At 39.2% G+C, this 14,305-nt stretch overlaps 1 protein-coding gene across 3 annotated transcripts in view; it reads right to left on the bottom strand.

The window, feature by feature from the left end:
• The window catches only part of CRYZL1 (crystallin zeta like 1), a 38,049-nt gene extending 24,903 nt beyond the window's left edge, over window positions 1–13,146 (bottom strand). The window contains exons 1-6 of one of the 3 annotated variants that reach the window (XM_042458305.1): window positions 13,090–13,134; window positions 8,211–8,318; window positions 6,026–6,099; window positions 4,746–4,823; window positions 2,541–2,613; window positions 1,217–1,261 (exon numbers count right to left, since the gene is read on the bottom strand). In XM_042458305.1, the coding sequence (XP_042314239.1) occupies window positions 1,217–1,261; window positions 2,541–2,613; window positions 4,746–4,823; window positions 6,026–6,091 (262 nt within the window). In that variant the 5' untranslated portion in view covers window positions 6,092–6,099; window positions 8,211–8,318; window positions 13,090–13,134. Of the gene's footprint in view, window positions 1–1,216; window positions 1,262–2,540; window positions 2,614–3,747; window positions 3,808–4,745; window positions 4,826–6,025; window positions 6,100–8,210; window positions 8,319–13,089 lie in introns of those variants that run through there. The other 2 variants (XM_042458306.1, XM_042458307.1) reach the window with 2 other exon arrangements.
• Between the last annotated feature and the right edge of the window lie 1,159 nt (window positions 13,147–14,305).

Genomic DNA, 14,305 nt, shown 5'->3' on the forward strand with positions numbered 1-14,305 from the left:
CAGCTGCAGGAGGACTCCCTTGCCCCACCCGCCATCATCCCAGAGCCTCAAAAGGCAATGGAGGACTCAGGTGGAGGAGGACTCCCTTGCCCCACCCACCATCATCCCAGAGCCTCAAAAGGCAATGGAGAACTCAGCTGGAGGAGGACCCCTTGCCCCACCCACCATCATCCCACAGCCTCAAAAGGCAATGGAGGTGGACTGTCTTGCCCCACCCGCCATCATCCCAGAGCCTCAAAAGGCAATGGAGGACTCAGCTGGAGGTTGATTGTTTGGATTGTTTGACTCATGGTTTGACTCATTCTTTTAAATAATTTAATTCCAACAGTTCTTTTTTGCAACATCTTTAAGGATAAAAGGCTAAACCTACTGTTATAGTCCAACCTAGACCAGACCCGTTGAAATCCACAGGACCTGTTAGCTATGATTAAGAAGTCATCTTGATTTATGATGGGCTTGCCCTAAGTCTGTAGAATTTTATATTATTATTATTATTATTAACCTTTATTTATAAAGCGCTGTAAGTTTACACAGCGCTGTACATAAATTTTTTTTTTTTAGTCAGACGGTTCCCTGCCCTCAGGCTTACAATCTAAAAGACACGACACAAAAGGAGAAGGGAGTGGTGGTGGGGAATAGGATCAGGTCCAGCAGATCTTTTCCACCTCCGAGGCCTGGACCAAGGCAGATGGACTGGAGGAAGGGCTTGGCTTCTTGATAGGCTAATTTCTTGCAAAAATTATTCTGTGGAGTGCCAAAAAACATGCTGGGAGCCCATGTGGCCCATATGCTCCCCACTCCTGCTGTATGAGAAAGTTCTGTGTGAAGGCTTGGCTTGCCTAACCAAACTTTAAGCCAAAACTGGCTAGGACATAAGTGAAGAAAACTGTTCTTCCACTGTCTTGGTCTAAACTTAAGATAAAAGACAATAAAGAACAGCACCCCTAAAATGAACATGCTGCTCTGAGGAACAATAGGATTTGTAAAGGTTACAAATGTAAATCCTAGTGCTTTCTTTAGATTTTAGTCATCCATAGAATTTGAACATCTCATAAATTTTCTGGATAGAGGGATAGGAATAACATCATTCAAATTGAAATATCCAATGTTAAGTGCAAGCTAATGTCAAACAAAAGGTTCCCAAATAACATATCTTCATAATTTGATGCAATCTTATAGTTTCAAAGCTTTAGCTGATGAGACCAGAGTAACTTACCCACAACCTCATCATGTGGCTGAAAAGACGACACTTTATTTCCAACTTGAAAAAAAGAGAGTGTAATAGAGAGAAAAATTAGTGTACTTTTAAAGAAAACCATATTTCCTACCAAGAACTTACCATACAACCTTCTAAGTGTGATCTATGACTTCCAGTAAGATACTTGTGATAAGCACCAGTTTTAAGGTTTACAGAGGAGAAAGGGGAAGAAAAATCTTCTCTGAGGAAGAGCAGTGTTTGTTCTCCAGTAGAATGGGATACACTGTAACATGCAATAGGGGCAGAGCTGTATTCCTTAAGAGGAAAATATATACAAAAAAGTACACAACATTGTGAAAAACATATTATCTCCTAACATGTAAAAGCTATTCTATCCTAAAAAAAAGAATCTCTATTTCACAAGCAAAAGGCAGCCGCCCTGCAAAAAGGTGCTTACAGAGAGAAGAACTCAAGATACTCATTCACATAGTCTGAACTACAAGGAGCAGCAAAATGTAAAATCCCCAGGGATTACCAGCATGAACTATGAAGAACTTCCTCTGACTTAAAGCTATCAGTTATATTGGTTTACGATCCTGGCTTGTTCTTATAAGCCACAATTCAAATAAATCACAGGTCCCAGAGTTCAAAAGTCACAAAGAAATGTAGTTAGTTAAAAATTCAGAAGCAGACATTTCCAATTTCTTTCTTACTGTATGAAAAAGCAGAGGAAAGGGTGGAGCATGTGAGCCCAAGTCTTGTCCATTCATCACTTTTTCTTGTTATGTCTGAACTGGGCATTCATTACTATGTTTAAGAAGCAGGGACCTGACACTATGGAACTCCTACCACCGGAATATCAGTTTAGCTCAACGTCCCCTTTTAAAATATTTTTAGGAACAACCTTATTTTAATGGTGTTTGAAAATCTGAATCAAATATATTTTATCAGATGCTTAAAACTAGTTTTATAGTGCATTCTACTATTGGTTTTACTTATATAGTTGGGCTTCTATATGTTTATTTTTTATTAGCAATTAATGGCATTTGTTCATTTATATGGTAGAAAGTAAATTGGTGCACCCAAAGATAGCATCAGATAGGGCAATATTTGCTCCTTGGCGTTCATAAATCCAACCATTAAGGATCATTGTTTTATTCTGCATAAGTCCATTCTGCCTTCTATTTCCCAGTTATATCAAAAGAATATTGAAAACTTTTTACAGACAATATGAATAGTTCAATGTTGTGCAGTTCAAATAATATTTACAATTAAATTTTCCCTGCCAAAGAAACAGCAACATGCCAATTAGACTTTCAAACACAATGATAATTATACTCACTTTCTAATACAACACCAGCAACTTCCCTCCCAACCGGCAGGAATTCCTTCTCCATCTTGATTTCTGACAAAAGCTAATTCAATAATTAATAATAAATAAAACTTTTATTTGAATCCCGCTTTTCTGTGACAAGACAATCAAAACGGCTCACAATACATTAAAATCCACATTTACAAAATTATGTCCCAAATCCCCCCCTTAAAACAGGATTAAACATGTTACAATTAAATATCTATTAAAACACAATAAAAATTACAACGAGGACAGTGCGGTGGGCAAATACATGATGTGGGGGGCAGTCATTCTGTGGCAGGGCACTTTTACTCAGGAAAGGCCTGCCGGAAGAGATCCGTCTTGACAGCTTTTCTAAAGCTGTCTAAGCTGGCAATTTGACGGATCTCATCCGGCAGGCCATTCCATAGTTTGGGATTGATAGTTAAAAGGTCTATTATAAAGTGTTGATAGATTAAATACTACTTTAGTCACCTGTCAACATTTTACTTCACATTCTTTGATTATTCAGAGGGAGAGACAAGTGTAATTTTAGTAAAGAAAAGGGTGGTGAAGGGATATAAGTAAGGATGCAATCCTGAGCACACACTCCATCCAGAAAGTAAATCCACTGAACCTGAAAGAGTTCTTCTCAGTGATATACAAGACTGAATATAAAATTACACTTGTCCCTCCCTTTTCGTGGGGAGGGACAAAATGGTGGTGCACACCCATGCACTCACCATTATTTTCAATGGGACTCGAATATTTGTGAGTCGCCACTGGGAGGGCCTACTGTAATACTTGTGGTAATACTGTACATATTTGGTGTACTGAGGAAGCCTAGTTCTTCACAGTGCCTATGTTCTGTCTACTCCATGAACCAAACAGTGTTCTGTGTGTTAAAAGGTAATCAAGTTAATATTCCTTCACAAATACTTGAGAATTTCCCTAACATTTACAATCTTGAATGACCATGCACTCTTTTAGTTTATTTTCAGTAACTAATCTACTGAAATGCTATGAAGGTATAATGTACACAATTTCTATTAATAGTTCCAATAGATGTTACTAACTTGTCATTTAATTTTCAGTTGCTGGCATTGATCTTGATTTTCCAGTTCCACTCCTCTAACTATTTCCTTTACAAAATTAACAACAAAATCAAGGCATATCTATTTATAGATAAGTCCCCACTGAACAAAGTGGAACTTACTCCCAAGTAAGTATGTAGGACTACAGCACAAAGGGTTCATGTCTTGGTCTAGCAAAATATCTGTCTCAAACAAAACAAAACACACACACACCAAAGAAAATCACAGTCACAAGAGTTTTTAAATTTCATTTTAAAGGTGTGTAGAAAATGTGCACAATAAGCTTGAAAAACTCACAAAAAACTATGCGCACAATAAGCTTGAGATGTTTGGCAGCAGGCAAATGTAAGACATCAATTTTATGCTGGCCACAGTTTCATATACAGGTACCTAGTCTCACTCACTGTAGCTCGGATCATACAAGGATTAAGTATATGTTGCCCAACTGATTCCCACAAGACTAAACAAGCACCTGGGAGATGCTTAGCTTTAAGTGTGGGCAGATAACATTCACCTATGCCTCTATTACAGTTAATTTACATGTAATAGTAGTCATGAGAATGTCACTTGGAACAACCTCTGCATGTTAGCTGCAGCAGTGTAACATGTAGAACAATTCATTGCAAAGATCCCTCCTATTGTGTGGAGATTTATCACATCAATAGCAAACATTCCTGGCAGTGAAAATGGAAACACTGGAGACAAAAAGGACAATTCATGTGCTAAGCTGCACTATCCGTTATGGCTATCATTCCCCTCATGGGAAAGATTGTTTCAAGCAGCATGCAACTGTGACATGAAAAGCAGCCATTGTATTCCCAGGATTACTTTTCTTTCATTTATGTTAGCAATCTATATTACTCACTTAAAGCTGTGATCCTACTTACCTGACAGTAAGCTCTCCTGAATACTCTAAGACTTGAACATGCCTATAATTGAACTGTGACTATACATGTAACACCAACCTCACAAAGCCACCACAAATAACTTATATAATTTAACAAATTAAAATAGAATTAAAAAATAAAATAAAATTACTTATGTATTTAATTTCACTGAGACCAGGTTCACTGGAAAACAAATTCACATAAACTTTCTACAAATAAAATTGAATAAATACCTTTGTGTCAATCGGGCTAAGAGCACAAGCTTTAACCTGTACTTTCACAGAGTTGTCCTTCACAACAGGGAGGTTTTCCTATGATGAATTTATATGAAATACATATTACAGATCATATAAAAAGCCCACAACAATATATTTTTATAATGAACCCCAAAGTTTAGATTAATAGGAAAAAAGTCAAGGCCCATGGTCAAAGGAAAGAACAAAAGGTCTCTCTGAAGTACTATAGGCCCTGTACAGACAGACCAAAATAAAGCTGCTTCGGGTCACTTTAGAGGTATGCTGTTTAAATGATGCATGTGTCCTAAGAGTCTGGAAGCCGTGCCAAAGCCACAATCCAGTCCTAATTACTGGAGTGTGGTTTTGGCGCAGCTTCCGGACTCTTAGGACGCATGCATCATTTAAACAGCATACCTCCAAAGTGACCCAAAACAGCTTTATTTTGGCCTCACTGTACAGGGCCATATTCTCCAATATAAGCCTGTCCTGGTTCTGAGAGCTTCAGCTGAGGCATTTCTCTCTGTACCACCATCCTCACAGGTATATCTGATGCCAAGGGATTGTCTAGTACCTTTGAGATGAACTATGTGAAAGGTACATCTGGAGGTAACATATGAGAGGCTTGCCTTGGTAACTGCCCTCAGGTTCTGGATCCCCCTTTCTACAAAGGACAGACCTGCCTTCTTCATCATATCCTTGGGATGGCTGGTGAAGGCCTTTTTGCTTCATCAGGCGTTTGGAAATTATTTAGTTAGGATTTTTGATAAGATGCTATTTGTCCATATTTGTTGCTTTTTCAGTAAGTATGTTTTTAAATTGGTTTTGGTTTTACTGGTAGCTTAATTATATTTTTATTTTTGTGTTTTCAGTCATATGAATTTTTATCTTTATCCATTTCAATGTTTGTAAGCTGACTTGAGTCCCATGCCTGGTTAAAAAACAAACAAAATATACATAAAGAAGGAAAAAAATGCAATTGATGCTTTTTCGCTTCCCGCAGTTGTTTTTCAGCAGAATTCCTACTGCCACAGTCCCAGCCATTTTGCCACTTCACCAAATTCCATATGCAGATATAATCTCACTATTATATGTGTGGAACTCTACAAAATAAATGCAGAGAAGTGGCAGGTAGGGAAAGGTTTAAGTTCACGCTTATTTGGCCCACCTGCTGTATACAAATAAGTCTTCAATCCTATGTCCCCTTAACTGGGAGTGAGATCCATTAAAGATAATAGGCCTTGTTTCTGAATAGACACTATAGCATTGTAGTAACTCACCTTTTCCAGGAAGACAAAATTTGTTTCTTCTCCAGATGAATTCTGCTTCCAGTACAACCCCTTCATACTGACTTCTAAAACATAGAAAGGCAAATTAAATACTTGATTACAAAATTTCCAAAACTTTTTATATATACTGTATACTTAAAAGATAACAAGAGAAAGCAAAAAAGAACATGCTATTTTAAAAATAACTTAACAATGTGCGTGTGTTGTGTTCCTTCAAGTCGTTTCTGACTTATGGCGACCCTGGGGGTTTCTTGGCAAGATTTGTTCAGAGATTTTGCCATTGCATTCCCCTGAGACTGAGAACACGTCACTTACCCAAGGTCACTCAGTGGGTTTCCATGGACGAGCTGGGAGTCAAACCCTGGTCTCCAGAGTTGTAGTCCAACACTCAAACCACTGTGCCACACTGGCTCCCAACAGGCCTTAACAAACCATATTTAAAATGTATGTTCTAATTGTTTTTTGTGGGTTTTTGGGGCTATGTGGCCATGTCCTAGCAGAGTTTCTTCCTATGTTCTAATTGCTAATCCCAACCAGAACAGACTCACTGAATCAATGTGATTTACATAAATATCATCTTACCACTGAGTACTTGATATATGGGCTGATTATCCCTTATCAGGAATATTTAGACCAGGAGTTTCAGAATTTAGATTTTTTTTTCTTCAAATTTTGGAATACAGTATTCTGGATTTTGGAATATAAATTGTATAGTATGTACTGCATTTGCAAGGCTGCAGAGAAATACAAGGATATGTGAAATGAAGAATCCAAGTGCAGTGCCAAGTGCAAATCCATGCCTCCTGCCATTTCACAGATCCTCCTATCTGTCCAGCCTTTCTGGGGGGAAATACAATACAAATCTCTGCTGAGTATCTCTTGCAAACAAACAAGTAGGAGCATTGCAGCTATTACCTCAAAGTGTCTTGCCAGCACTCAAAAGTTTTAGGATTTTAGAGCATTTCGGATAGCAGATTTTTAGATAAGTGGTACCTAACCTCTATTATATATCATAAATAATATGGCATACAGTATATGTTACATATACTACAGTGGGCCCACCACAGGGATTGACTAGCTATCCATGGATTGGAGAATCTATTGCTAACCACTTCCCATATTATTCAATGGGACCATGTGCTCACACATATCACCACCCACTGCACTGAGTAATATGGGACTTGAGCATATGTGTTTTTTTCCAATCCATGATATGTGTGTGTGTGTGTGTGTGTGTGCATGGAACAGAGTCTTTGTGGATGGAAGGGTTCAGTATATATAGTATACACCTGTGTAAGGCATACTATACATTTTATACACTAGTGAACGATATATAATATGGTACTGTACATATATAGTACATAATATACCATATACTACATGGGGGTTCTGAAATCATCTCAGCCCACCTCATTTCCCAAAGTTTGAGCATAATTTTGTCACTGCAACTTAAAACAATGTTCTTCTGTATCATTAAATGCAAATTTGCAGGAGCTCTAATACATAGCTCTAATTCCTGATATCTTTCAGATCACTGACAGAACCACGTCAACCAAAAGTGTGAAATTTTCAAGTACTGAACTCTGGGCCATCATGAAGTTCCTATTCCTGATGAAGAAAACTTCAAAGGAAATCCATGAGTGTATGATGCAAACACTGAGTGACAAGTGTCTGTCATGCTCAACTGTGAAGTGGTGTGCCAACATTCAGCATGGAAATTTTAAGACTGAAGATGCAACAAGGTCTGGAAAGCCTTCAACAGTGTCAGTACCTAAAACTGCTGAGCATGCTCATGTCATAATTTTAAGACTGGCGAATCAGCTAAAACAATTGCTGAGACACTAGAAATATCCTGGGAACAAAATGGTATTATAATTCATAAACTGTTGGCTATGTAAAAGTTGTCAGCAACGTGGGTACTGAAATGTTTGCATGCTGGCCAGAAATGAAATCGAGTGGATACCTCCAAGTTGATTTTGAAGCATTTTGAGTTATCTAGGCTGCATCCACAATGCAGAAATAAGGCAGTTTGACACTGTATTAACTGCCATGGCTCAATGCCACAGAATTCTGGGAACTGTAGTTTTGCAAGACTTTTTGCAAGTTTTGGAAGGAAAAATGGCAAGGGAAACTGCAGAAAGGTGTTTTCTTTTTACAGGACAATGCACTTGCTCACAGGGTTGTCAAGAAGATAGATGTTTTGAAAAATCTGGAGTTTGAGTACATAGACCATCCACCCTACTCATCAGATCTTGCTCTCTCCGACTATTTCCTTTTCCCAAACCTGAAAAACAGTTTGCAAGAAATGAAAGTTTTGAATGATTCAGCAGCAGAGTAATATTTCAGTGATCAGACATCAGATTTTTTTTTTTGGGGGGGGGGAGATTTAAAGGAAGTTGAGAAATTGTGTGCTAAAGTGCAGTGTATTTCAGGGTGAAAATGCGGAGCAGCGAGTTAGTTGCGTGGCTCTAGGTCATTCTTTTCTTGGTTGGGTTAAGAACTTTTCAGCACCCCTCATATATACAGTGTACAATATGCATGTGCCTTTAAGTCACCTGTTGACTTATGATGACCCCATGAATTTCATAGGGTTTTCTTAGGCAAGAAAAACTCAGAGGAATTCTATGTCTCTGGAGAACAGCGGTCAAAGCCCTGCTCGGCCATGGAAACCTACTGGGTGACCTTGGGCAAGTCATACCCTCTCAGCCTCAGAGGAAGGCAAAGGCAAACCCTCTCTGAACAAATTTTACCAAGAAAACCCCATGATGAATTCCCCTTAGTCATCATAAATAAAAAATGACTTAAAGGTACACAACAACATTACATACACAGTATACTATACAAAATATGACACAGTACAGGATAACATACTATCTCCTGCATATCATATAAATGTATAAATTATTTAATTTTGTGCAGTAGTATCGAAAAACAATGCCACACCATAACATCACTTCCATAGAAAGTAATGCATTTCTTTAACATAATGCATTTATTTCTTTAACAACTTAACACTTCTTGTAGTAACTAATACTTGAATTACTAATGCCAGTAAAGTCTGCTCAGCACTTCTCAATAAATTCTGTTCATCCCTCTAGCATCAATTAGGATTGTGCAGTATTTTCTTGCACCCTTCTGTAAATAGATTTGTGGTGAAGGTATGTAGAAATGCTTTACAAGGATTAGTCATTCTTTCAGTAACTCTGCAAATTACACAGTTCCCCTTTCTTTTAAATGAATTCAAACCAGCACAGAAAGTGATTTATTCCTCCAGCCAGACACTGGACTTCTTGGTAATTTGAAATTAAGACTTCAGGTTTCCACAGAATTAAGATTTACAAATAATGGTCTACTAGAATACTCTGGCAAACAGAGTAGAAGACTTTTGATCCAATTAAGTGTCTATGAATAAAGGAATGAAAACATCAGTGTTTGTCAAATTGTGTTCTGGAGAAACCTTTACTTCTGCCTTCAAGTTGCCTGTTGACTTATGGTGACCCCATGAATTCCATAGGGTTTTCTTAGGCAAGGAATACTTAAGAGATGGTTTTGCCATTTTTTTCATCTGAAACATAACCTATAGCACCTTTTTTGATTGCCCTCTTCTGAGGCTGGGAGACTGTGACTTTGCCCAACATCACCCAGTGCCCAAATAGGAATTCAAACCTTGGTCTCAATTTATAGTCCAGTGCTCAAATTGCTACAGCACACTGGCTCTTGTGTACACATTATATAGCCTGAAGATAATTTTATGTATAACATTTTTAATAGTTTTGTGCATGAAACAAAGTTTGTGTATGCGGAAGCCTTAGAAAGCAAAGATTTTACTATCTCAGCTACCCATGTGGGCAATTTTGGAGTATTTCGGATTTTAGTATTTCAGATAAGGAATAGTCAATCTGTACTTTTTATTCGCACAGGCCTTTTAAGTGCTTTATAGCTCACCACAATGCATGTTTCTTCAGAAATCTGGCACCATTCTATTCAATGAGGCTCACTCCCAAATATTTAACCGTATTTCCGGCGTATAAGACGACTGGGCGTATAAGACGACCCCCAACTTTTCCAGTTAAAATTAGAGTTTGGGATATATTCGCCATATAAGACTACCCCTCTTCAAATGCACACCCAAATAAAAATTTCAAAAATCAGATTTGATTTCAATATGGTAATTTAATTCAAATGCTTATGACATGCAGGTACTTAGCAGGAAAACTTGTTGTATGCAAAGCCGCTTTAATTGGTCAGCTCTCCATGCCTGCCCAGCCTCCCTATCTCCAAGATTTTATTCTACCATACCTGTACAGCGCCTCCCTTCCTGCTTCATATGGTCACCACATACGGAGGGGATGCGGCCGCAGCCATTTTGAGCTCCCCTCACCATATGCAGCAACTTTAGATCTCCAGTCCACCGCTCGGAAGGTTCACGCACTGCCCCAGAAAACGACATCCGGCGTATTAGACGACCCCCGACTTTTGAGAAGATTTTCCTGGGTTAAAAAGTAGTCTTATACGCCAGAAAATACAGTATATACTGGCTGAAATGGTTTGGTTTGGATTGCATTTGCAACTAACAGATTATATTCAAAGACCTAGCCATGCTAGACTGGAAAATCAGTATGCAAAGGGATCTTGTAGCACTTTTGAGAAATAACTGAATAGTAGAGTTGGCAGCATGAGCTTTGTAGATTTGAGCTTACTTCCTCAGATGCATTTGGTTGGAGCGGAAGGCCCCGGGACTGACCTATCGGCAGTCTGTGTGGAGGAATTCAACACTTTGTGAGTGTGGAGACGAGCTGACAAGTTCATTTTTAACAATAATACTCATTGGGGATAAAGCAGTGATTCCCAAACTCTAGTCCTCCAGATATTTTGACTTCGAGAAGCCTCAAGCATTTGGTCAATGGTCTGGGATTCTGGGAGTGGGACGTCAAAACATAGGGAGAACCAAAGTTTGGGAATCTCTGGGATAACAGACCTGTTACTTACTTAAAAAAACAAAAAATTGCATTTATAGTCAATGGATAGCTGCTTGAGAATCTCTACCAACTTAAAATAGATAAACCAAATGAAAATGTCCACATTTCTTATCAAATACTGCAGGTTACATGATTTTAATGTTGAGCCCAAGCATGGCGCAGAAAACCTCACAGACCTGGAAACCTACTCAGGAAGATCAAAGAAGAAAGTGCAAGGCCAGGCTTAATGTTGAACCTAAAAAACAAAAAATAATGACCACTGGGACCTCACAAGTTCAACCTGGACAATGATGAAAGAAATGTAAAAGAATTCCCATATCTGGGATCAACATGATGATAGAAATGGGGACTGCAGTCAGGAAATCAGAAGAAGATTAAGAATGGGGAGGGGTGGCTATGAAAGAATTTGAAAAGATTCTAAAATGCATATATATACAAACGGAGTACAAAAGTTAGAATCATAAAAGCCATCTATTCCCTATTACCATGCATGGATGTGAGAGCTGGACAGTTAAGAAAAGATAACAGGAGGAAATTCAATTCATTTAAGCTGTGGTGCTGGAGAAGGAGTGTTGAGGATTCCATGGACAGCCAAAAGGACAAACAAATGGGTACCAGAGCAGATTAAGCCGGAAACCTCCCTGGAAGCCAAAAATGACCAAGTAGAGGCTGCCGTACTTTGGACACCTCATGAGAAGGACGGACTCATTGGAGAAGGCAATGATGCTGGGAAAGATGGAGGCAAATACGAAGATAGGAAGGCCACTACGAAATGGATGGACTCTATTAAGGAGGTGATGGGTTTTTATGTGGTTGCAGGAATTAAGCAGAAAAGTAGCAGACAGAGGGTCTTGCAGATGTCTCATCCATAGGGTTGCCATGGTCGAGATCGACTTGAGCAGGGGTAGGCAACCTTTTGAGCCGGGGCCGGGTTGCTGTCCCTCAGACAACTGGGGGGCCGAAGCCAAAAAATAAATAATTAATTTTTTTAAAAAAAATTAAATAAATAAATAAACCAGGACAAATGTAGGACAAATTTTCAAATGGAGGGCACTTTTTAAATAAAAAATGGAGGACACGTGAAAAAAAATTGCTGATTTTTAAAAAATGTTAAGATAAATGCATGTTTCTGAGGCTTCTATAGAACCAATTGCCCCAAGGCCCCGTGGCAATCGGCGGCAGGACCGGGCTGGGGCCGTCCCAGGCCTCGCTGGGCGCATTCCGGCCCGCGGGCCACAGGTTCTTCCCCTGGACTTGAGTGTAGGTTAACAACAACAGTGTAGTGGATTGGTGTTGAAACTATGACTCTGGAGACCAGGGTCGAATCCCAGCTTGGCCACAGAAACCCACCAGTGCCTTGAGCGAGCAAGCTTTCTCCGCCTCAGAATGGCAATGGCAACCCCTCGAAGGAAACCTGTCATGAAAACCCTTTGAAAGGTTCACCGCTTTAGGGCCGCCGTATTCAGAAATGACTCGAAGGCACGCAACAAGACACAGTTTTAACTCAAGTAAGTTGTGGAGACAGACAACGGCCGCAAGGAACTAATGATGCCCGGCTTCAGGGCTCTGGAGCCCCACCTCAGGATGAACGGATGTCCTCAAAGCAAAGGCGGACACAGGCATCTGAAAATGGCGGGCATTCAAGAAAAAAGGTTAGAAGGAGATAAAATATAATAATAATAAAAGCTAAACACACTCCTAGAAATGTAAATCCATGCTTCTTAAATCCACACTGAGAGATAACCCGGTTTGGCACCGCTTTAACTCTTTTTGTGGCTCCAGGCTATGGAATTCTGGGAGTTGGAGTTTGTTGTGGGGCCCAGAGTGGAGCAGAACTCCGCTCTGGGCCCCACAACAAACTCCAACTCCCAGAATTCCTAGCAAAGCGAGTCAGACAAAGAGTTAAAGCGTTGTGCCAACCCGGGTTATCTCCCCAGTCTGGATGCAGCCCCTAGTTATGCTTCAATGGAGGACATTTTGGAATCCTTCCTGGAAGAAGGCTCAAATGGAGGACGCGTCCTGGAAAAGGAAAGGCTGCCCAGGGGCGCCTCTTTTCACCAGACAAAAACCCATTACCTCTTTCAGGCCCCTTCTCCCGATCTTCGCGAGCTGCTCAAAACCCCGCTTGAAAAACACAACCTTAAAAGCCGAAGCTCGATGGCCCATTGGCGAAGGCCGCTGTCACTCTACCGTAAGGGGCGGGGCCAGGAGAAAGCCGCCTTCCATTCAGGCGCATTCCGACCCCAGCGCCATGGAGAGGAGGAAAACTACACTTCCGGCATGCCCCTCACCTGGATCTCCTGATTGGTCCCCGCCCTCGGCTATTGGATAAAAAGCGGTGGCACTGACGATGGAGACCAATAGGAAGCAAACATGGAAGGGCTTCGCTCAGTTTAAGGGGAGAGGCGCAGGAGTTGTGCTTTTTTTCGCTAATTATGCAATAATTATTTAAACTGTGGCATAAACACTGTGGCATAATTTTTTAAACTGTAAAACATATATAATATATATATATATATATATCTATATAATAAGTATAATATAAAACTATATATATCACCCATATAAGCACGTATATATGTATAGTTTGTGGTGGGTATATTTAATTTTAAACGCCGTGGCATATATGTGTGTGTGTGTAATATATATACACACCACATAATTACAATACATACTATAAGTGCATGTGTATATATATATATATATATATTATATGCAATTTATTTTAAAACTGGCCATATAATTATGATAAAATTAGAACAACACGGTATGTCTTCTCTCTGTCTATCATATAAGCAAACTTACAACGTAATGAAATTTTAAACTGGTGGCTATATAATATATATATATTATCGTTAGTAGAGATAAAACAACACAGATATGTATAACACTGTATGTGCTGGTGTGGTGGAACCACACATAGGTAACTATAAAAATTTTTTAAAACTGGCCCTATAATCTAATATTTACTTGCTATCTTGTTTAAACTGGCCAATATATTTTGGGTGTGTGTGTGTGTGGTGTATTATCAGGCAGGGGACACACACAAAACAGATAAAGTGTGTGGGGGGTGGGTAGATAAATTGGCTTACTGTAGCCATTAAAAGATATGATAGAGACTATACTCTATAATTCAAGACGCGCACACACACCTAGTATCTAATTGTTGGTGTGTGTATACATTAATTTTTTAAACTGTGGCTATATATATTATAATAATTTCCCACACACACACATAAGTTAACACACACACCTATATGTATATAAATGCGTGTGTATATAAATTAAAATT

The sequence above is a fragment of the Sceloporus undulatus genome, chromosome 3, assembly GCF_019175285.1.
Source record: "Sceloporus undulatus isolate JIND9_A2432 ecotype Alabama chromosome 3, SceUnd_v1.1, whole genome shotgun sequence".
Lineage (NCBI taxonomy): Eukaryota > Metazoa > Chordata > Lepidosauria > Squamata > Phrynosomatidae > Sceloporus > Sceloporus undulatus.